Here is a 25,535-nt window from a genome sequence, read left to right as displayed (position 1 = left end):
CCAGGCCATATTGTTTTGCTTTTGTAATAGGAATGCAAATTTAAACAACAGACCTAGAAGAAATTAGAAAAAATGAAACACTACTGTTACATTCAGCAGAATTTCTCAATTTGAGTAAACCTGTACTTTCAATAAGAGCTTCAATAATATTCACATTGTGCTCTAAAGTCTAGAATTGATTTTTTAAAAATGTTTCCAAACCCAACGACTATTTAACAATACAATCAAGTATTTTCTGTAACTCCATAGCTACCAAATTTTGCTGCACTTGGTGCTGAAACAGTACTACCTAAACCCTCACACAGAGTTCTCAAAATGGTCACCAAACACTGTGAAAAGGAGCAAATGGGTGAGACACACAAATCTGTATATTTCAAATAGCTATTAAAATTGATTCATTTTGTAATTGTTGTAATCATAATTTAGAATTTAGAGTTATTTTCACTTGCTGGCTGTTGGTATCATTAACAACACCTGGGTCTTCTGCAGATACCCATCAGATTTAAATGTAAAGTTGATGCTCCAAAAGACTTATAATTTGTGACAGTTTTCACACAGTCCATTGGAATTCAATGTCCAGAAAGGTAACTTGCGCAGTTAGTGCTATTCTCTTGCAAGACAAGCTGCCTTTAGATATGCAGCCAGGCTGTTAACAATTTTTTTTTAAAAAGTGGATGAATCAAGAAAAGATGCCAATAGACAACAATGCGGTTTTTGGACTATAGTTTCCACAGAGTGCGCCTTGAGCAACCTAGCCAGCGTCAACTGGGAGCTAGGCTGAAGAAAATCCACAAGGTGAGTTTTTCTTTATTTTAGTGGAGTGGGGAGGATCAGGGGTGCACCTACCACTCCCACAAGCCCAACAGCTGCTCTGGCTTCCCCGCTCCAGCCCTCAGTCAATTGGACTGCCTACCCCAGGACCCCACCTTCCTCTAGCTAGTGGGTTACACCCAAGGCACTTGGATTCTGGCCACAGCCCTCTGGCTTGGCTAATATGACGTCCGGTCCTCAAAAACGGACTGGGCCTCGTGGGCAGCCAGCAGACACATTCCTCCAGCCAGCCACTGGAAATCGCTTTGGGGGAAAATCCAGCCCATAACTGCTTTTGCCTTTGAAAAGTAAATGTGAATCAAATCATACTTAAATATATTTTTGTTCAAGCCTATATTCATAGCACTCACTTCCCAATTACACAAAACTGCATGCCTATGTGTTGGTTTGAAAACATGGTGCATCTAATTGTCAGCCAAAGCTAAAGATACGCTGCTCCTACAGTTAAGATTATGCGCTCCTTTCCTGAATCACATCAATTGGTAACCGTATCGAAGCCTAAAAGCATTTTCATTTCAGCAAAAATGTAAATAGAAATCCACGAGTAGCTATGTCAGGTCTCCTGAATTGCTAACTTTTTCTATTCAACGACATATGAACATAAATAACCGGCATTTGAACCCACCGACAAATCTGACAGCTCGTCTGAGGAATGAGTTGAAGTTACAGCCACCAGCGTTGATGTTGGCCTCAGATCCTAGTCCATTTCTTCTTTTAGTCAGACAACAGTAAAGAATGCCTTCACCTATCATAATCTGCAATGACAAGAAGGATGGTTATGCCTATTAGTCATGTCACTGCATTGCATATTAGAACTGAAAATGCTTTGCGGCATCATTAGAAACATGCTTCACAATTTCGCAAAGCAATGTTTTGTCATCTTCTTATTACATAGGAAAATAGATTTGCTGAACAACATTTCCAAAACTCGTCCTCCCTGGGATTTTCTTTATCTGTATACATTAGCTACTTACTGGGAAAACTCACCATCTATTAGGAAACAGTATTGTTAAAAGGTTAACCATTCATTTTAGCTGTAATTAATTTCTTCGGTTTTTACCATTCAAACATGCTTTGTACCTGACAAGGATGGTTTTTTTTTCATACTATGTGTCACAGTAAATAAATTAAATATAAGCATTTATTGATTTAAAAAAAAATCAGGGCAGAACTTTATGCTCCCCCAGGATTGGCCTGGTAGGCAGGCAAGGGCATAAAATTGTGCATACTGCCATGGGTACCACTGCCAGCACCTACCCGCCTGTCCCTATCCCCGCCACAATTTTATGAATGGGGAGGAGATGTTGGGTGGTCCACCCACCCATGGGCCAATTGAGACCCTTAAATGGCCCCAATTAATGGTCACTGAAAGACCTCTGCCCACCCCCACTGCAACAATTTTTGTGTCGGACCAGCACCAAATGAGAGGTCCTGCAGCCCTCACTGCTCGGACTGCTGGTAGGCAATGGGGGATACCTCCTTTACAGGCCCCTTTGGCCCATCGGAGACCCCCCCGCCCCCACAGCCATGGTCTTCTCTTCCCCAGGATTCCTGTTCCCCCACCTGTCAGCCCCGGCGCCCCCACTCCCCTTACCAGGGCCTGCTCACCTGCCCTGCTGAAACCTCACACAACCACCCCCGCACTCCATAACCCCCCCAACCCAACCCCCACACTTAACTGCCCATCTGTCTCCTGTGAAGATCACTGTTTGGGATTGGGTGCAGTCCCAGCAGTAGCCACCTCTCTCCCAATGGCGTAGTTGGGACCAGTGTGTAGTATTAAGACTCAGCAATCATTCCAAAGCTGGACTAACCAGCATACTACACAGAGCAGCTGGAGACTTGATTGGCCATCAGCTCTCGGAGGCAGTGCTTCCTCCCCAGATGGGGGCGGAAATCTTGTCCTGAACCAATTAATACCCAGCTGAGCGTTAAATATTGTGGGCCATCCCACCAGAGTGGGGTTGACTTCAGGAATCAGACCCATTTTTGTGTCAGAAACCCGACTCTTGTGGGAACTTGACTGAGTTTCAGATTTTCCTGGGCATGAGCCCTTAATTAGGATGGAGACATCTTTACTTTCCAATTAAAGCTAGTGGAATGGAGATGGGTTTCAGGCACCCACAGCAGCCATCACTGAGGCTGTTGTTTATCCTGAGGGAGAGAATTTGTGACAAAGCCTTCCACTGCATCACAGGGACCCAAGATGACACTGGGGAGCCAAAGGCCTAGCACCAATAAGGGGGCAAAGGGAGGTCCTCTTCCCAGACAGTGGTAAGAGGAGGCCACCTCATCGTGCAGCATGGGCACCTCTTTTTCATTAATATCGCCCTCTGCCAGAAGGTATTTCAGGGCACCACCTGAACACTCAGGGTCCAGACCCCATGTCCCCTGAGCCCATGATGCTCCAGCAGTTGTGATTCTGATGTGTTGTCCAACAATGGTAAAGAGGGCATCTGTCACCGATGTGAGATGCCACAGAGGTCCACGCTGATGAGGGCCTGTGACCATCTGCCTAGAGAGTCACAGTCTCCTGTGGCACTGGTTATCAGTCATCTACAGGTCTCTCTACCTCTGCCGACAAATTCTGTGCTCATGGTAGCGTCTCCTCTTTTATGCTTCTCGTCCCTCCCTTCTGGCCTCCTACAGCGCTCTGTTGTGCCTGTGCAGCTGCTGCTCTTCATCGCCAATGGCTTCGATTTCTGAGGGTGCAGCTTCCATTTCAATCTGCAGCCTTTCTGATGCTCAGGTGGAGTCCAAACAGCCATGCCCACTGTTTCAATGCCCAAGCGATGCCAGGAGGGTGACAATGCCCTGAACTGACAAAGTTCTTAATTCTGGCTCCTCTCTAACCTTCAACAGAACTTTAACTACAAAGAAGTAAGCCCTTTAAACTACAAAAACCAGGTTTACTTACCAAGACAGCAGTAAGGCTACAGGGGTGGCTTTCAGCAGCCCTACTACCCCTTCCTGATGTTGGGCCCCTTGATCGGGCACTGAGTGCCTTTGAACGAGGGCCTATCCACCCAACCCGGGAGACCGCGTTTTGCTTGCTGTGCTCCCTACATGGCAAGCCCCCCCATCTGCTGCTGGGTGAAAATCTGCAGCGGAGGGATGAGACCCTTAAGTGAGCATTAGTTGCCCACTTAAGGGCCTCAATTGGCCAATTCCATGGGCCTTCTCACCACGGACTTAGTCGGGGTGGAGGCAGGAATGTGGCAGGTTCCCTGCCTGCCAGGTTAAATGCCCCCCCACCACCAAATTCACCATGAGTGAGGGCACAAGATTCCGCCCTAGATGTGAACCCAGGTTAAAATTGCTATTTTCTCACATATGGACCCTGGATTTCAATCCAGCCCAAACAAATCTAATGAAAACCCTCCTTTTCCTGGCAGATCCAAAGCATCAAACACTCAGCTCAGAATTCAGCACAATTTAGCAACCTCACACAGCGCAGGCATAATGCTGCCAAATATGTTCAAATGGAAAAGTTCACATTGGCACAGTAGGAAATAACTTTACAAACTGGGCATAAGGGTAAAGGCTGATCTAAGTCAGGGTCTATGCTGTACATTGGCTGAGAGCGCTTGATGTTATTGGTATCTAACTTTGAAAATTGTTCCATCACTGATTGATTTAGGAAAAAAAAAATTTAAAAGAGCAGTCTGCAAAATAAAAAAGATTTCCAATGTTTTTATTTCTGTTTGAAATAATGAGATTGATTTTAGTATCCTTGGGAATTGAGGCTCATAGATTAGTGCAGCCAATGTGATTTTTTATCAAGTTAATGCGGAAGTTTGGCAATATGCATGATAATACTCAAATTTTCCCCTCATACTCTAAAGTAATCATAGCGCATCAATCTTATGCAGTGTTTATTTTGTTCTAAATAGCAGGACTCAACTCTTGAGTAATGTTGTGATGAGTTGCTCCTTATCAATTCATTGGCTTTTCACTATAAGAAAATTAAGTATTGCCGATAGCAAATGCAACATTCGAAACACATAGAACAAAGAGACTCAAATAGCTGAGGAACAATCAAAGTGCTTGAATGCCCTTAATGTAAAGAATTGACTGGCTGCTTTTCCATAATGCATTATGACTTACAAAGAGTGGCTCCACCCACCATGTAATTTAAATACTAACAAGGACAATGGCCATTTATGTAACTTCACTCAAGTAAAATAACACCTTTTAAGCTTCAAATGGAAATCATCTAAAAGCGATTATTTGTATTCAACGTTTGGGGATATTGTGGTAATGGTTGCATTTTACTTCTAGATTTTACCTCAAGGTTCTCTTAGTCACGATTTAATATTACTGAGAGTTTTTTTTTGCAATAGGAGGTCTTGCTAAAGTGAACAGAGAAAGTTTGCCTCATAATGAAAAGTAACAGTATTTTATAATGGTTGAATCCAAGTTGAATGAGCTGTATGACTGAGCTGTCACCTAGACATAGAAAAGCAGTTAATCTACCTAAGCCACTTATTATTGCACTTTACATACACAGCACATGTTTTCTTTCTTCTATCTTGTTTGGGAAACTGAGTAGTGAAGTAGGTTAGGAGACTGGATAGTGAGGTGGCTTAGTACTAGTACTTAGTACTAAGCTTCTACCTGTGGCTATTTGTTTGAAACCACCTCAGAATTACACCTTTCTCCCTTTGCTCATTGAATATTGGATGTTGGACAAACAGTGACAAACCACTGACTTTTGAGGGGTCCGAGCAGGTCATGGTAAGGGTGTTAGCACCATACATATGGAAGCGGATGCATTTTTGGATGACACCACTGCGGGGTATCATGTAGATGAGAAGCAAAAGGGGGTCAAGAAGAGAAACTTGGGAACCTCCGGAGGTAACAGAGCAAGAGTGGGAAGAGGAGCAACTGCAGGTGATCCTCTGGTTCCAATAAGAATTGAACAAAGCTGGGGCAGTTTATTCCAGCTAGCTCACACAGGAGAAGCATTGGAGGAAGATATGGTCAACTATGTTGAAAGCTGCAGAAAGATCAAGAAGGATGAGAAGATATAGTGTATCATGGCCGCAGTCACAAAGAATGTCATTTGTGACTTTAACAAAAGCCATTTCAATACTCGGTCCAAGAAATCTGGACGGATTGAACATGGAACTGTGGGAAAGGTGGGCACCTTTTGATTTGGGAAGCAACATCACATTCAAGGAACTTAGAGGGAAAAGGGACAGTGGAAATGGGGCAATAGTTTGCAGGTACAGACGGATCAAGGGTAGATTTTTTGAGGGATGGGTGATGACAGCGGAATTGAAGGAGAAAGGGGGCTTGTGGAAAGGGGGAACCATTAGCAATATCAGCTAATATTGAGACCAGTAAAGGAAGTTGCGTGGTCAACAGTTTGGTTGGAATAGGATCGAGGGAGCAGGATGTGGTTGTCATGGACAAGATCAGAGCGAGCATTCAGGAGATAGGAGGAATCTAGAGAGAGACACAATTAGGGCTAGGGCAGTGCGGATTTTTTAGGGAAGTTTGTCCAGATGGATTAGGGAAAGGAAGGAAAGTGGAAAATACGGCTGAACAGATGGTCTCAAGCTTTGTGACAACAAAGTCCATGAACACCTCTCACTGTAGGAGGTGAAGATCAAGGAGGCAAGGGAGGGTAGTTTAAGAAGATGTTTTATTGTATAGAAAAGAAGGTGGGAATTACCTTTGCACTCATGAATTTTTTTAATTAGTGAGCATTTTTAGCAATAGACAGCATTGCCTGATAATGCTTCAAGTGGTCTGCTCAGATCTGGAGAGGAATTATTAAACCAGTTGTTCATCAAAGACAATCATGTCTGAGTCCCTTGGACTTAGGGGAGCAGGAAAAAGAGACCTGAATTTACACAATCAATGAAGAACACTTTTTGAAGTGTAGTTACTCATAGGAAATGCAGCAGCCAATCTGCACACAGCAAGCTCCCACAAACGGCATTATAATAATGACCAGATAATCTATTTTTGTGATGTTAATTGAGGGATAAATATTAGTCAGGGTGCCGGGGATAACTCCAGTACTCTTTTTTGAAATAGTACCTGGAATCTTTTACATCCACCTGAGGGAGCAGACAGGGTCTCAGTTTAAAATCTCACCTGAAAGATAGAGATGCAAGGTATACCAGGGGAATGATTTTGGGTGAGATAAAGTAATAATGGTGGAGAGGGTGTGATTTAGCAAATCAATAGCTGTTAGGGCCAAAATCAAGATAGTTGCGGTATCTTTAAGTCAGTTCTAAATGGTTAAGAACTCGTTCAAATCCCATCTAATAGACTGGATTTAAGGAAGGCGATGGGGGTCTTGTCCTGCTTCGTTTCTTTTAGGGATAACCCATCGCATTAAGTACCACTTAGGCACTTAACTGGGCAGGGGCAGACCTTCCCCTAGATTAAGGACCCTGGGGGCAGTAATCCCACCTGCCAAGAGCTGCAAGCCCGCCAAGATGTGCCGGCCAATCAGAGGAAGCGATGACTGCTGCTGTTACATCACTCACCTGTGCCTAGTATTATTGCTGGATCCCAGGCCACAGGTGGTTGATGACAGGAGGGTGGGTTGCATAGTGGGGGCTGCGGAGGAGTGTGGTTGGCAGCAACCCAAAAGGGTTAATTGTCGTGTTCCTCGCATGGCAAGCGCCATGGCCACTTAAGGGCCTCAGTTGGCGGCAGGGCAGGAAGGCTGTTCACGGGCCTTCCCGCCAAGGATTTAATCGGGGTGTAGGCAGGAAAGTGGTGGGGTCCCTAATGCCAAACTTCCGCCTGATTAAATGCACTCTGCCACCAAACTTGCCATTCAGCAGAGCATTAAATTCTGCCCAATATACTGAGCCCATAGGGCACCCCCATTCTGTGGCATAAAATAATTCAAATAATTACTCAAAACCTCAATTGTTGAGTTAAAAGGATCTAGAGGTTGCAAGAGAGGAAAACTACGTGCAAGTCAAATTTAAAGAGCTGTTAGTGACAATGTATGAGGCATGACACAATGCAGAGACTAAAACAAATCAGATTTTTTCAGCAGGAACAATTATGGATGGCATAAAAACAGGCACTGCCTCTATAATAACCATACCGCTGATAATACTGTAAGAAGGAGTAAGTCAAAAACACATCCAAAATAATTACTGACTGCTAATTAAAACACTACCATTACTGCACAAGGTTTGTGAACATAGGCTGACAAAGGAGAAGTGCCAAGGGAAACTGAATATTTCAAAGATTCTAATCAAAACATTAAGAAGAAAAACAGATTTTGAATTATAATAAGGCACAACCATGTGAATGCCTCTATCTGTACAACAATATTTTGTAGATACTGCCCAGGGCACCGTAAAGGAAAACCTCTTCAATCCTATCAAAGGAGAAGCCACAATCCCAAAGCCTGCAGGCTTGAGAGTTGATGCTACAGTGTTGGAATCAAGTCCCATGGCTCAATGTCAAGCCCAACCTTGACAGCCGTTCATAAATTTATGCTTTGATTGATTGGGAATTTTACCTCTTCTGTCCTTTCTGGTGAAAATATTTTAGCTGCTTATTTAAGTTGCTTTGATTGCTAATGCAATAAATGTTTCATTTTATTCATTATTTTTATATCCCCCCTGTGGTGTGACCTGTGCAATCTCTGGCCTGACCCCCACATACGCGAGCATTTGAAGGGGTCTTTCTATGTCTTGCTGGTGCAAAGTTGCTGAGTAATTTCGATTACTTCTAACCTTTTCAATAATTCAATTTAAATAATAATATAAATTGCATTGTACATAAAACCTCTGTCATGAACCAATATATCACCTGATTGATCAGAGCAAACTCACAGGAAATTCAATAGTTAATATCAATTTGCATTATGTTATCATCAATACCTCATTTAATAACATCATCAGTTATCAGGATCCAGGATATTTAAATTTTTAAAATAGCAGATTGCATATCAGATTATTGGTAGCATAGTGGTTATGTTACTGGACTAGTAATCTGGGGGCACAAGTTCAAATTCCACAATGGCAGTTTAAGAATTTAAGTTCAATTAATTAAAATCTAGGAATAACAAGCTGGCATCATAAATGGGCCATCTGTAAAAACCCATATGATTCAATTAATATCCTTTAGGGAAGGAAATCTTCCATCTTTACCCAGTATGGTGTCACGTATAAGCCACACATTCAGTAATGTGGTTGGCTCTTAACTGCCCTCTAAATAGCCTAGAATGCCTCTCAGCTGTTTTCAAGAAGGCATCTCACTGCCACCTTCTCAAGGGCAGTTAGAGATAGATAATAAATGATGGCCTTACCAGTGATTCCCATAGCCTGTGAATGAATAAAAAATAAAATTCTGCCATACCATGATCGGTCAGTATAAGATTTATTTTTATAATCATTTCATTGATAATGAACTGTACTATAGCCCCCCTCCCCACCCTTTCATTATAAACTGTTAGCATGGTTCCCAAAGACAGCACTCGTGGTACATTTAAATGGCTATTGTTCATTTTCATTTGTAGCAAATAAGCAGCTAAACTAGTTGTAACAGCCCTAATGTAGTAAAATCATCTGCTGTGATTTTGTTGTGGAGTTAAATATTACATCTTCAGGCTGCAGATTTAATTTTCTCCACAATCCAATGTGATTCAGTCCATGGCTGTGCAAACAACTCCAGCTTCCACTGAATTAAATTTGATGGATCATTTGAAGTACCCAGTTGTGAATCTGATTTAGAATCTGTGGAGAACTTTAGCTTCTTTTTTCACAATTTACCACAACTAACAGAATCGCTGTTTCTGTTAAATCACAGTAGGTAAATGTATAAATCCAGTGAATTAGCTCTTCCTGAGATCAGTCATAGACTCATGTTCTTCCTTTGTTTATGGTACCATTTTAAAAATGTTCCTTGTGATTGCTAGTTTCCCTATTTGTTCAGCTTGTTGCGTTTTTCCTGATCCGATATTTCAGATGGAGGCGTGGCCTCTGCAGGCCTGAATATTGAGCACTCACACACCCCCCCCCACCTCCACCACCCCACCATGGGTGGGAGAGGGTTGTGGGGGGTGGGGTGGGGGGGGTTAAAAATGAAATTCGCATCACCCCACTACACACACTGTGCATGCCGTGATTATCACACTTAAATTGGGTCCCTGCTTGGGAAGTGAGAACTCTCAGCATGGAGAGTCCCCAACTCCAGCTCCAGCCCTTGGCATCACTAGAGGCAAAGCAGAGGTCCCCTCCCCTTATAAAGTGAACAGGAGTTGCTGGAGTTGGCAGGAATGTGCTGTATGCTGGTCGTTTCAGCTGGATCCCTTTATGGTGGGACCCTGGCAGAATTCTCAAGGAAATTCAGGGTCATAACTATACTATTCAACATACATTTTTGGGGAAGGACCTGGGCTGTGTAGACAACTCTATGCTGGCCTTTGACCTCTAAGGTAAGTGTCTTGGGTGAAATTGGTTTCACTCATTCTCAATCCGGTTCATAGGGTCTTGGGCAAAATTGCACAGCCAGCATACTTTGATGCTAATTGTCTCTCTCACTAAGAAATATCATAGAATGGCTGATTCGGCAAATGGAAAAGTATCGCATTATCCCAGTGCAAGATGTTGTTTTGAGATTAGGGTTGGGGACAGAGTATGGGGCAGAGTAAAGTGAACTCAATCTGCATTCAGTTGTGCAATACCTAAAGTAGGACACTGTCGCTATCTTCAAGGAGGGAGATAAATCATGCTGTGGAGACTTTCTAGGCATTTCATTCTTGTCCATAGCAACAAAAGTACTGACATGTATTCTCCTGAATCACCTATTCCTGTGGCTGAGGAAACCCTCCCAGAGACACAATGTGGCTTTAGACCTTCCAGGTAAACCTCCAACATGTTATTTTGGCCAGAAAACTTCAAGAAAAATGTTGAGAACGACACCAGGAACTTGTCATTGCATCCATTGACCTGACCAAAGCATCTGACTCAGTAAATCACAAGGACCTGTGGATTGCATTCCAAAGTTATGGATATCCAAGAAATTTCCTCACTCTCCTGTAACTGCTTCATGATGATACGGCTCCAACTGTCTTGAGTGGGAGATCTGGAACAGTCCCCTCCAAAATCCAGAGCGGTCAAGCAAGGCTGTGCGATAACCCCCAGAGTACTGACAAACTACCTAACAGTGGTTATTCACCTCATCAAAGAGCAACTGCCCTCTGGTGTCAGTATTAAGTACTGTCTAGATGGAAAACTCTTTAACCTCGGTTGCCTCTGTGCCAAAACTAAACTAATCACCATAGATATACATGATCTACAGTTTGCGGATGGCTGCAGTGTCATTGCCCACTCTGCACCAAATTTGCAAACCACTCTCGATCTCTTCAATTCTGCCTGCCCTTATTGTTGCCAAAACAAAACTCATATCAACCCGCAGCTGGTCAGCCAAATATTCCACCTCCCACATATGTTCAAAATATGTTGAACACTTCCCATTCCTTGGCAGCCACCTCTCTCAAAAGGCCACCATTGACACCAGATCAGCTGTGCCAGCTCAGCCCTCTACAAAACTACAGCAGTGACTGTTTGAAAACAAAGATCTCCGCAAGTCAACAAAAGTTCTAGTCACAGAGCAGTTGTCGTCAGTACGCTCCTATACTGCAGTGAGACCTGGACTGTGTATCAGCAACACATAACAGTGCTAGAGAAATTCCACCAGCAATGCCTCCGGCGCATCCTCCAGATTCAATAGGGGGGCCATCGAATAAACGCTAGCGTCCTTCTTGAAGCCAGATACACCAGCATTCAGGCAAAACTCCTGCAAAGTCAACTATGAAGGACTAGATGGCCAAAAACTGTCACCCCACTAGGTCCCGTTCTCTCAACTCTCAGGTGGCCAACGTTCATGGAAGGACAAATAAAATGCTTCAAAGACACTCTGAGCTCTCTTTAAAGCACAGCTGTATTAACCTTAACGACTAGGAGGAGTTTGCCACCAATCGTTCAGAAGGCCGACAACTTGTCCATCAAGCTTTGGGTCCCAATGCATTAATGGTGAGGCCGAGCGGCAGCTGAGAAGGAAAGAAAAGGAAGAAAATTCTGCACTCCAGATGGAACTACCCGCGGGACATCCTGCCCCATGTGCCAAAGGATCTGTGGGTTGAGAATCGGCCGGTTCAGTCACATGAAGACCTATGACTGAAAGCTGTGAGCCTGATTAGACGTCATCCTCGAATCAAGGGCAGCTGATGATGACCTGATGTAGCAGTGCTTGAGATTTATACAGGGTTCTGAAATGAAAATGATCATTCCTCATCTAAATGAGCTAAATTTTGTTTACTAATATAAACTCTCTCTTTGCTGAGCTCCAATATATCCATCGGAGTACCGTTGATAATGAATTACATCAGATTCAATCACCTAAGAGAGAGGAACTCTCCACAGTTGAAGGTGCTTTTACATTACAGGAGAACAGCCCTTCAATGTCTGACCTACACAGAACAAACACCAGTACACTCATAAAATCAAGCCTGGGTCTACAAATGTGCCATCAAGCCAGGAAATTAGACTAAAGTTGGTAAACATGGAGCAGCAGTCCTCCATACTTCAACTGATGCAGTGACTGAGTGCCTGAGTGGAATTTAATAACCTCCCTCCTCCCCCAAGGTTGGTTCTGAGGTCAAGATGGGGCGGGTTGGTAGGGGTGGGGGGGGCGGTGATTGGGTGAGAAGGTGTGGGGTGGAGATCCTGCCGCCTTTCTGCTTCCCTCCAATCAATTCTGGGGCTGGAAGGCTAGGGGATGGCCTTCCCACCTGGAGGCTGATTGAGGCCCTTAGGGGACCACTCATCCCACTGCTGCTGGTAGTTAACCTCCCAGACACTTGGTGCTTGATGGAGGCATCCGCCGGTGTGAACGAAAAGCCTGGAGCAAAAACACTCTCTGTCCTTCAAATTGACCAACCTAACCACCCCTCCCCATCCCGCCCCCCCCCCCCCCCCCCCCCCGCCCACCGATGCTTTCTGCAGCCTCTGTCTGGCCCTGGTGAACTCGACCCATTCACCTGTTTCCTGGGACTTCACCATGGCACAGGTGAGACTGCAGTACCGGCAGTGGCCATTGCTCGCAGTGGCGCTGCCTGTACAGGAGAGCTGCTGGCCTTTGATTGGTCAGCAGCTGAGGCTAGCAGCTCTAGGAGGTGGACATCCATCTCGCACTAGAATTTCTAGTGGGAGGGTGGGTGATATCCCCCCTCAGAGGAGCCAAGAAGCTTGACGGCGGGCAGGTAAGTGCCCGATTGGGCCTGAAAATGGCCATGGCAGGGTTTCCATTGGTTTTCCAGACAGCGGTGAGTATTTAAATTCCCCCTATGCAGCATAATGCACCCAGCACAACTAGCAACAGAGTTAAAAGTAAAAGGGTAATGTAGGGAGTTTGCTATTCTTGGAAAGGATGGAGACATCTGCACAATTGATGCTGTGAAAAGAGAAATGCTCTACGTGCTCTACTGCCCACTAGATTGATGTACTTATGTGATGGGCACGAGACTGTGGCAGAACGTTGAAAACAGACTCTAAATAAAGCCTGAAAAATGACTTTCTGCTGCCAGCTATCCAATATTATTTAAAATAAGAATTAACCTTTAAAACGTTCATGCGTGAAATCTCAATCTTATGTGCAGTGAAATTGTACGTCAAGCTTGCAGAGTAACAAGGAATTATTACGCGATTTGATTCGCACTTAAATATGAGGGCGGGGGTTACGATTGGAAAGGACTCTAAAATCAATCATAAATTAAATATGATGTTTCAAACGTAAGATGGATTTCATAATATTATCTGAAGTACGCACCATGGCTGCAGGTCCAGCAAATGCCAAGCTAAGCAACATGAGGAAGGGGATGATTTCCTGAGTGGGTTCAATGTACGGCATGCTGAGCGTCCTGTCATGGCAGTTGAAGCCTGAGCGAACTGGCTTAAAGACATCGGTGAGCTCCAGGAAGTAAAGGCTGACAATGGAGGAGGCCAGTATTGGCAGCTGAGAAAGGAAAGTGAGAAAAGGACATGAGCTATAGCCCAACATACCACAAACAGCAACTACAATAATAATTATTCCAGAAAATAATCTTAAGCCCATTAAATATTATAAACTAAATTATTTACGTGTCACAGGTTACACACAATATTTAAAGATTTATTTGATTCTCATAGTTGTAGCAGTGATCAGGATTAAAGGGTTAGGAAGGTGCATCATATAGTAGAGATACTTGCATTTTTATACTAATAACAATACCCCAATGTAAAGATTATTTGTTATTATTATTATTAAATGTGTTGTACTACCTGGACTATGGTGTTTTGAGGAATAATATTAAGAATGAGAATTGTGTATTGATTACATAATACATGATGGGTTGTCAACTCTCCAGGATTGGCTTGGATTTCTCCAGGAATTGAAGATCAATCTCCAGGACACTGGGGTGTGCAGCCTTAGATAAATATCGTAGGGCCATCAAAGAAGATTGGTGTTTTTTCTTAATTTTGTTTGAACATTTCTCTTTACCAAATATATAAATATTGAAAATGGGGGAAAAAATGGCTGTTTGGCCGACAGTCATCCAATTGCTTTCCAATTGGCACAGGAAGGTAGTGTATCACAAGCATGGATGTGTTGGCCAATTAATGGCTGAAGAGCGGGGCAAGTCGTGTGATGAAACATCCAGAAATACAATTAATCACAGTTGGCAACACTAACATCTGATACATAATACATCTGAAACTAGCTTCCATTATAATACATTTAAGTAAACGTGATTGTATAACTGTATTGAAGAAACATTAGGGCCGGGATTTTCTGGCCCCATTGGGGGTGGGACCCACCACGGGCGAGGCGGCATCCCAGCCTGAAGCCCACTGACTTGTGGCGGGACCGCGAGGTCGGAGCGGTGGGCAGGTGCGGAAAATCCCGCCCAAGGAAATATTTATGTTTTTGTCATTCATGGAAAGTGGGTGTTACTGGCAAGGTCAGCACTTATTGTTGACCCATAATTGCCCTTGAGGAAACGGAGGCGAGCCATTTTTTGAATTGGTGCAGCCCTTGTCTTAGCGGTTTGGGACAACTGAGTGCTTTGCTCAGCCATTTCAGAGGGCAATTAAGAGTGAGCCACACTGGGCGGGATTTTCTGGTCCTGGCCGCTCTCCAAATTTTCCCGTCCCGCCTGTGGTGGGAATCGTCATGGACAGGGTCGGAAAGTCCCGGCCATCCTGTGGGTCCAGTGTCACAGATATGCCAGTTGCCAGAACGGAGATGCAACTGCTTGTGTAGGTTGGTTTAAAAAGTAATAATTAAGCAATATTTTGGTCAGTTTGGGTCTTTCCTGTACTTGTAATGGTTTATTTAAGTACCAAACTTGAGAGTTTTGATTTCCAATGAAAAACCATGAAATACGCATATGCCAGGTCTTTTCAACACTTTGCCAAACACCTGAGCTGTTCCTGAATCTCTCTCTGCCGATGAGTGCGGCTGTGAACTGGTTAAAACACTGATGGTAGTTGGCAGGGTGGATGCTCAGCCTGTGCTGGAGCCTGTGCTCCTGGGTAGCCATCTCTCACCAGCTACAATACTGAACTGGTTTAAGTTTCTACGGTCAAGTATCTTTAATCTGTAAATCCAAAAACCGAACACATCCAAAGACTGTACTTTTTTTGAACCTCGTCGACTTATAGCATGGGAAGTCTGGTCGCTTGTCTGCACTTGAGTTTTTTGTGGTGAACATGCCAAAAAGAAACTTACTACAGGTGATTCATCTTACTTTTAGCCATTTTATTTACTTTAGCCTATAGCTAGCTTAGGCTTAGGCTGCTGTAATGTAAGTTTATGTGCGGTATCGGAAAACTGAAATGACCTGAAATCCAAAATGCAACTGGCCCCGAGGGTTTCGGATAACGGATATTCAACCTGCATTTCAGCCAGTTCCTTGTTGAACAGGTTTTCTGCCAAAGTGTATAATTGCTTCACTATTGAACTAACTCCACTTGACTAGACCAGCTAACTCCAATCTGGTAACTTTAACTTCTCTCAGGGGGGGAAAAAGAGACACATGTTTCTCTGAATTCACATTAACAATGCCTCGGCAAGGCATAATCAGCAATAGCAGATCCTTCAAAAGAAACTGTCATGACAAGTTTCACTCCCCTTTTATTTTGGGCAGAGAATAACAAATCTTTAATAAAGGAGAAACTGATTCTAACTTTCCAGTAACAATAGTGCACCAGCTCTGCTGCCAATCATTTCAAAGTTCAGGGAACCCACTGGGATCAAAAGTTGTTACAAAATCTCAATCATAACAAGCTGTTATCTGATCATTAGTTAACTTCAGTACCAATTATTCAACTTGTAATGACTTAAAGTCTGTTGTTCAACAATGAAGTGATTCTTTCAAAAAAAATGAAGTGATTCTCCTGCCATCTGCTATAAAGTTAGAGTAGTGACTCCTCAGAAGCTTCTAGATAATTTAAGCAGCTATATTCTCTTTCACCTGACTGAAAAGGTGGTCTTTCACCTTTGGCGTGGCAAGCTGTTGAATTGGATGACTGAAAAGATGGGAAGCATCATATGATTAACACATATTTTCTGTCTTCTCACAACAGCTATGCCTGATTCCATTGGGGAATTGTGCCAGTTTTGTTTCTCTTGTCATCAATGACCTCGCATCCATCAGCAAAAGTGAAGCTGTTCACTTTGATGATCAGGCTATCGCCTGCGGATGATGAAAACAAAATTGGGGACAGCAGCCAGTTAAATGGTGTATTCGCTCCAGCGTTGAGGAAATCAAGTCAATAAATCTGTCTAGAGAGATTTACTATGGTGCTGACCACCCATGCTTACTCTCAGGGTGAAAACCGTCTTCAGTTGCAGATTTGCCGTTCTTAGATTGGGTAATTGTACTTGATTGTGCTGGTCCAAGCAGGCGATTGATTTAGGTTGTAAAATGAAGGTACTCTTAGTAAGAGGATAGTGCTTTTGTCAACATCAGTGGTATTTGTGTCATGCAAAGCTTATATTTATAGAACCACAGAATGGTTACAGCACAGAGGAGGCCATTCAGCCCGTCAAGTCTGTGCTGGTTCTCAGCAAAAGCAATTCAGCTTTGCCCCACTCCTGGGCATCCTTTCCCCCTAACCCTGCAATTTTGTTTTTATGCTCAGGTGCTTATCCAATTCCTTTTTGCCACAACTGAATCTGCCTCCACCACACTCTCAGGCAGTGCATTTCGGGTCCTGACCACTCGCTGCATTAAAAAACGTTTTCTCATGTCCCCTTTGGTTCTTTTGCTAATCACCTTAAATTGGTGTCCTCTATTTCTCAGTCCATCCATCCAAGGAAGCAGCTTCTCCAACAACTCTGTCTAGACTCCTCATGATATTGGACATCTCCATTAAACCTTCTCTCAACCTTCTGCTCTCTAAAGGAGAACAAACTTAGCTTCTGCTATCTATACACATAACTGAAGTTCCTCATCCATGGAATCATTCTCTTAAATCTTTTTTCCACCCAATCTAAAGCTTTCTCATCCTTCCTAAAATGCAATGCCCAGAATTAAACACAATAGTCCAGCAGAGGCCAAACCGGTATTTTATAAAGGTTCATCCTAACATCTTTGCTTTTGTGCTCTAAGCTTTAATTTATAAAGCCCAGGACCCCCTATATCTTTTTAACCACTTTTTCAATCGGCTGTGCCACCTTCAACAACTTGTGCACATATACCCCAGGTTTCTTTGTTCCTGTATCCCTTTGGAGTTATACGCTTCAGTTTACATTGCCTCTCCGCGTTCTTCCTACCAAAATGTATTACTTCACATTTCTCTGCATTGAATTTCATCTATAACGTCTCCACCTATTCCACCAGTCTGCCTGTGTCCTCTAGAGGTCTATCACTATCCTCCTCACAGTTTACAATACTTCCAAGCTTTGTGTCAACTACAAATTTTGAAATTGTGTCCTGTGCACCCAAGTCTAGGTCATTAACATATATCAAGAAAAGCCGTGGACTTGGTACTGGCCCCTTGGGATAGTGTTCTCAGACAGAATACAGACAGTCTGGTGGAATAGGTGGGCACGTCATAGATGAAATTCAATGCAGAGAAATGTGAAGTAATATATTTACTTCATACCTTCCTGCAGTTCAAAAATCAACCCTGTTCACCACTACTGTCTGTTTTCTAGCTGTCACTCAGCCAACTTCATATCCACGCTACAACGCTGTCCCTCTTCTTCCAGGGCCTCAATTTTACTGTCATGTGACACTTTATCAAATGCCTATTGGAAGTTTATGTCCACCACATCAACTGCAGTACTCTCATTAACCCTTTCCGTTGCCTCAACAAAAAAATCAATGGGTAGAATTTTGCTGTCGGCGAGCAGGGGGCGGGGCCCACTCACCAACGCGTAAAGTAACGCCGGCCAACGTCGGGTGGAACCCCTGACGTCATCCCCACCCATTTAAATTTTCAGGAAGGCGGGGGCGCAGCAATATCAGCTGCTGATGTTGGCCTGCTGACCTGTCAATGGCCAATTGAGACCATTTGCAGGATCATTTATACAATTAAAGGACCTGCCCGTCCAACCTTAAGGTTGGCGGGCAGGCCAGGAGCCCCGGCGGCAACTAGAAAAAACATGAAATCTCATCCAGCGGTGGGATGAGGTTTCATGCAGAGTTTTAAAAAAATTAATAAAGTTACGTAAATTATGAACATGTCTCATCTCATGTGACATTGTTACATGAGGGGGACATGTTAGGGAATTTATTTTTGTCTATTTTTCATATTTTTCACAGTGTAAGCGATCTCCCTGAGGCAGCACTTAGCCTCAGGGAGATGTGCGTTCTTTCGTGCGCACAAAAGAGCACACTCTCGCTTTTGGGGAATCCCCCCTGGCCGCACAGGAAGCGCTTCCCACCGGACATCACGCTGGGTGGGCCTTAATTGGCCCGCCCACGTAAAATGGCGGCGGGGCCCGCTTCTCCGGCGGGAATCGGCTCCCCGCCCACCGGAGATTGGGTCGGGCCCGCCCACCCGCCAGAAAATTCTGCCCAATAGGTTAACTTAATATGATTTGCCTTTAACAGGTCTTGCTGGCTTTCCTTGATTAATCCATCCTTGTCCAAATGACTGTTAATCTTGTCCTTGATTATCATTACTGAAAGCTTTTCCACTACCGAGATTAAACTGACAGGTCTGTTATTGCTGGGCTTATCCTTACACCCTTTCTTAAACAAGGATGTAAGATTTGCAATTCTCCAGTCCTCTGGCATCACCCCACTATCTAAGGAAGATTACAGGCAGGACATCCACAATTTCCACCCTTACTTTCTGCGGCATCATCAAATTCATCCAATGATGAAATGTTGTAGCTCTACTTAGCAATCTGTAAAAAAATTAAATTCTTACGCCTGTATCCAGTACAATTCTAAAAATGGAGAATGGTGGACTTTGTGATAATAGTTTGCTGTATTACAGAATCCATTTGCTCCAAGATGTTGCTGGCTGTGACTTTCCAAAAGATCTTGGCAGCAATATCTGCGCATTCTTTGTAATTGCAAGAGAAAAGATCAATAGCTAGCATTGCCAATTTCTGCCTGTAAAACTCTCTCCCGAACAGTATCATTGCCTGAAGTTCTTTCCTTTGTATAGCAAAGTTCAACTTCTGAATTATGGTGGTTGAGTCATGTTTTGAGCTGAAGCATACAGGGAAAGGTAACATCATACACTGCAAGATGCACCACTCTAGCAAGATCTGGCCCAGTGTTTTTCGGATGAGACATTAAACCGAAACCCTGGCTGCCTCGTCAAGTGGACATAAAAGATCCCATGGCACTGGTCAAAGAAAAGCAGGAGTCCCCCTGAATTCCTGGTGAACATTTTATCCTGCAGCCACCATCATTAAGCACAATGGAGGTTAAGTTTTTCGTGTAGCACCCTTTTTTTGACAATACATGCCAACTAAAATTTGAAAATTAGGTTAGAGGTATGTGTGTGTTCACAATTCTGACAGGAAGTGCACAGGACATGCTCTTGGTAAAAGGGTTTGCATGCGTGTGCATACTGACCGCTGGGAGCCTGCTCAACATTGAGATCATGATGCAAATCTGTGTGAAACCATTGCTGCCATTTTGCAACTCCACACTGTTGACCTCATCCAGCTGAGCGGAACATTAAATAGTATGAAGGACATTCTCCCTGCGCTCCCCCCACCTCTCTACCATATAGAGATCATCGAGCCTTTGTAGGTTTGTTGCTGAGTTATTTCTTTCGACTACTAGTGTGATCATGCATGTTATTGCAAATTTCCTATGCTCTGGTAAATGTTAAGCACTCTGCAGAGAGTGACCTGGTAGGTCTTGCAGCACTTTCTGGTCATTTAAAATATTGTGTTGAAAAATGTTGCTTCCAGACATAGGTGGCCTGGTAAGACTTCCTCTTAGATTTGAACATGACTGGGAGAATTCAGAAAGATCACACATCGTGGGAAAAGCTACTAGAGGAGGGAGGAGAGGAGTGAAGCCAGTCAGAAGGAGGCCAAGTCTGCTCAGGGTCTTCATAGGTTAATTCACTTACCTCAACATCACTGACAACCAATTCAGGAGACACCTTTGGTTCACAAAAGAAGCTGTGACTGTTGCATCCACAATTGCACTTGGTACTTGGCAAAGTTTCCCTCCATAGCCTCCCACCAAGAACCAGGTTTTCACAGGCAGTGCAGCCTCAAAACAGGACCAGGACAATATTGCCTGTGGCTGTCAAGATGACTGTGGCTTTTAATTCGTTATTGCCCCTGGATCCTTTCAGTCTATTGCTGGAGAAATGAGCAAGCTCTTAAAGGTTGCAGTGCAATGCCATAGAAAAAAAGAGGCCACTGGGACTCTCTACACAGTGAGAAATATTTCATTTCTTCTTGCCAGAGCCAAGCAGAAGGAGCATGCATGCCATTTTGCATGGAGTGCAGGCTTCCACATGGTGCAGGGTGCCATTGACTGCCTGCACCACAATCTCCATGTTCGTTTGCAGTAGTTTATCTAATTTAACCCCACCATCTGATATTTTGTGTTATTGCTATTTGAGTGATTGTTTATATTTAATGGCCATCATGAGTTTTGCAGATAAATTTTTGCCACAATTTTTTTATATATACACAGCATTGGATAATCAAAGACATCACTGTTTTAATATAACAGTAATTACTGGAGAGCAGTATTAAGGGTTGCAATGATACGAATTAGTTTGGAAATACAACAAACTAAAATAGGAAAAAAAGATGGGATTTTGTACTCTGTACCGGCAGCTGTGCTGCTAAACTAGTTTTCCTGGGTTAAGCTCATTAGAATTTTTCAAGCAGGCTACGGGTGGGACTCCCACCTCCGGTAAGGAGGTCATCTCAGATGGAGCAGGAGGACAATAGCTGAAGCAGGTTTCGGGCACCTACTTCTTCACCACAGACAGTAGGGCCTGGGAGTGGATAAAATGAAAACTTCAAAATGAAACCCTGCTAAAAATGCTACCTTCACTGAATTTTGATTACTTCCTTGATTCCGTTAGCAACCCTGGATGCTCCGCAGTAACACACCATTGTTCCCAGCAGCCACAGTTGCTATGTTTGAGTTTAACATGAGCCAATCAAAAGGTTTCAAAATATATCCTTCTGCATACGACTTCTCAGAAAAACTCTTTCTTTCAAATAACTGATAGTTTTTTCAAATCTTGATTGATAACACGTAGTAACACAGCAAAAATTGCCAACCACGAGGTGATGGCAACAGAAGGTAAGAATCCCAATGACAAACACTGAAAAAAACACTATATAGCACATTCACCACTCAACCATTTCAGCTGTATCTTGTGGTTAATATTTTTGCATAAAATACTTTTTTTAAAAGTTGTTTTTGAGTTTATTCTTCAGTCTTTGTGAGATCGCATTGCTATGATAACTACAATAATTGCCTTAACATGTAATGGTGTTGACAGTAAACTCTTAATCCCTTATGAGTGATATTAGCAATGTATGATTTAATGGTGTTTAATTCATTGATCGCAGCAGGAATTATATAAGTACCTTGCAATTGTGAAAAGCTACATGAGTAGTTCAATTTTGTCTGGTCTTGATCAGGGATTATGGCTGATCAGAAACTTAGAAATGTTGGCTAAATTGCAGAATTTACCATCTATTACTTATGGAAGGGTTATTTATGAAGATTACTTATGAAGATGGGCTTACTAGCATCAGTGAGTTTTCTTTTGCGCCCATGTTGTGCGCTTCCATCCTGTTAGTGAACGTCAGCAATAGGAACTATCTGTGTAGAAGTTCCTTTCGAGTGACATGACGATGGTCTTCTCCAGTCACAAAGAAAGGGAGTAACTTACATTTACATAGCACCTTGAATACATGAGATCTCAAAGTGCTTTCCAGGCAGTCAAGTACTTTTGAAGACCAGTTGCTGTGATAATGTGACAGCTAATTTGCACACAGCAAGGTTCCACAAACAGCAATGAGATGAAGGCCAGAAAATCTGGTTTGTTAGTGACGTTGATTGAGGGATAAATACTGAGCAGGGCTCTGTGGAGAACTCCATGGCTGTTCTTTTACATCCACCCAAGAGGGCAGATGGGGACTCAGTTCAACATCTCAACTGAAAGACAGCAACTCCGGTAGTGCATTACTCCCTCAGTGATGCACTAAGGTGCCAGTCTATGAGCTCCAATCTCCAGAGTGCGAACTGAAATCATAACCTTCTGATTCAGAGGTGACAGTGCTACTACTGAGTCAGGCAACAGGATAGAGTTTAGAGAAACTCACAAAATGCACAATGTCACTGGATTAGAGATTCTGTACACATTATTTATTAACAGTCTGCTCCGAGCCAATAAATTAAAAGCAAAAGCCAAGGAAATAATGGAATGCTGAGAACTATAGTAAGCGTATCAGTTAAAACATTAGAGATTGTGTGACAAGTCAATGGAGTATTATTCTCCCTTAACTTCAGGGAATGAAGCTTATAAATCATTTCAACAATTTGCTCAATTATTTTAAGAAGTAAACTAATGATTCTCCCATTGTTCAAGGGTTTTGCTGTGCGGAGACAATGGCTGGGTCTTGAGTGTGGAGGGGAGAGGGCTGTCAGGTTGGATGTGAAGTTGACCTAAGAGCTGAAATTTTATCAGTACAGTTGGTTTGTACTAACATCAGGCCAGACACTGAGTAGGGACTGAAGGTGTCTGATGGAGAGCGGTTAGGCAACAGCAAAAATTACATTGGCACACCAATTTTAACAATGAATTTATTGATTTCAGTGTGCAATGCATTATTAATTTAAAAATTGTTGTGACATTTAGATACTAAACAGATATATCTGTCCAATTTCAATAATGGATAAACACAAAACTCTCATAGCAGCTATGTTGCAATTGGTTCAGTGACAAGAGTGATCAGCCAAGAGTGACATGGTAGAAAGGTTTTGGTAAAATGTGGGTTATTTTTGTGTTAAAAATGGGACCATACCAGGATCTTTAAGTTGTGCCAAATTATCACGGTATTTCCATCCGCCCTGATTTCTTGAGGGGTCAACGTTCTGACAGTCAGAGTTTCCATCAGAAACAAGCAGGAGTCTCATATACATATACAATATATATGCACGCGGATCAAGGTCAAATCCTGCATGCCAATTACATTTTTTTTCTCAGCCCATCAGACTACCATCAATTCCCGCTCAAGTTTGGAAGTGGCTGTTTCCACTCATAATTAAAGAGATCTTCAGCTGTTGTCAGGGAAAACTTTTGGAAAGCTGGAAGGAGCTTCAGGGAGACATGTTTATGACAGTCAGTTTTGAACCTCAGAGGCTTTCAACTGTGATGTACTTGCTTCTGTACGCTTTATACACATGTTGCCTGCTGCTCCAAAGGACTGCTTCTTTTTTCCTTACTATTAATACCCCTCCCCTTTAAGGAGCTGCTGCAAACCCTGCACCAATACCCAGTTCCCTGTTTCTAGATTGACAACTTGCCCACAGGGGGCTAATTCCATTAGCAGCTCATGACCTTGTTATACTAAGGACCTAAGACCAAAATCAGTCGAGAACACTGTTGACCATTCCTGGCACCTGCTATAAACAATGACATAGTGGTATTATCTCTGGACTAGTAATCCAGAAACCCAGGGTAATGCTCTTAGGACCCGGTTCGAATCCCGCATGGCAGATGGTGGATTTTGAATTCAGTAAAAACCTGACTATGAAACCATTGTTGATTGTTATAAAGACTCATCTGGTTCACTAATGCCCTTTAGGGAAGGAAATCTGCTGTCCTTACCTGGTCTGGTCTACAGACCCACAGCAATGTGGTTGACTCTTACTGCCCTCTGAAATGGCCTAGCAAGGCACTCAGTTGTGTCAAACCACTACAAAGTCGCAAACAAGGAATGAAACCAGACAGACCACACGGCATTGGCCTAGGCAACGGAAAAGGCAATGGCAATTTCAGCCCTGTCGACTCTGCAAAGTCCTCCTTACTAACATCTGGGGGATGGTGCCAAAATTGGGAGAGCTGTCTCACAGACTAGTCAAGCAACAACCTGACATAATCATCCTCATGGAATCATACCTTACAGATAATGCCCCAGGCGCCACCAGTACCATCTCTGTCACTCCGGCAGGACAGGCCCAGCAGAGGTGGCGGCCAGTGGTACACAGTCAGGAGGGAGTTGCATTGGGAGTCCTCAACATCGACTCTGGACCCCATAAAATCTCATGGCATCAGGCCAAACATGGGCAAGGAAACCTCCTGCTGATTAACACGTATTGCCCTCCCTCAGCTGATGAATCAGTGCTCCTCCATGTTGAACACCACTTGGAGGAAGCACTGAGGGTGATAAGGGTGCAGACTGTAGTCTGGGTGGCAGACTTCAATGTCCATCACCAAGAGTTGCTCAGTAGCACCACTACTAACTATGCTGGTCAAGTCCTAGAGAACACAGCAGCTAGATTGGGTCTGCGGCAGGTGGTGAGGGAAAAATATACTTGACCTCATCCTCACCAACCTGCCTGCCGCAGATGCATCTATCCATGACAGTATCGGTAGGAGTGACCACCGCACAGCCATTATGGAGACAAAGTCCTGCCTTCAGATTGAGGATACCCTTCATCGTGTTGTGCGGCACTACCACTGTGCTAAATGGGATAGATTTCGAACAGGTCTAGCAGTTCAAGACTGGGCATTCATGAGGCGCTGTGGGCCAATTACCGCCCCATCAATCTACTCTTGATCATCAGTAAATTGATGGAAGGGGTCATCAACAGTGCTATCAAGCAGCACTTGCTTAGCAATAACTTGCTCACTGACGCCCAGTTTGGGACTTGCCAGGTCCATTCAGCTCCTGACCTCATTACAGCTTTGATTCAAGCATGAGCAAAAGAGCTGAACTCGCGAGGTGAGGTGAGAGTGACTGCCTTTGACATCAAGATCGCATTTAACCGAGTGTGACATCAAGAAGCCCCAGCAAAACTGAAGTCAATGGGAATCAGGGGGAAAACTCTCTGCTGATTAGATTCATACCTAGCACAAAGGAAGATGGTTGTGGTTGTTGGAGGTCAGTCATCTCAGCTCCAGGACATCACTGCAGCAGTTTCTCAGGATAGTGTCCCTGGCTCAACCAACTTCAGCTGCTTCATCAATGACCCTCCTTCCATAATA

General features: G+C 43.5%; 1 protein-coding gene across 1 annotated transcript in view; it reads right to left on the bottom strand.

Annotated features, from left to right (window-relative positions):
* Positions 1–25,535, bottom strand: part of plppr4a (phospholipid phosphatase related 4a) — a 70,938-nt gene that overhangs the window by 27,081 nt on the left and 18,322 nt on the right. The window contains exons 2-3 of the mRNA XM_078561819.1: positions 13,651–13,836; positions 1,457–1,586 (exon numbers count right to left, since the gene is read on the bottom strand). Of these exons, the coding sequence (XP_078417945.1) occupies positions 1,457–1,586; positions 13,651–13,836 (316 nt within the window). The remainder of the gene's footprint in view (positions 1–1,456; positions 1,587–13,650; positions 13,837–25,535) is intronic.

Source organism: Cetorhinus maximus, chromosome 17 (assembly GCF_964194155.1).
Source record: "Cetorhinus maximus chromosome 17, sCetMax3.hap1.1, whole genome shotgun sequence".
Classification (NCBI taxonomy): Eukaryota; Metazoa; Chordata; class Chondrichthyes; order Lamniformes; family Cetorhinidae; genus Cetorhinus; species Cetorhinus maximus.
This window is presented reverse-complemented; position numbering and strand designations above follow the sequence as displayed.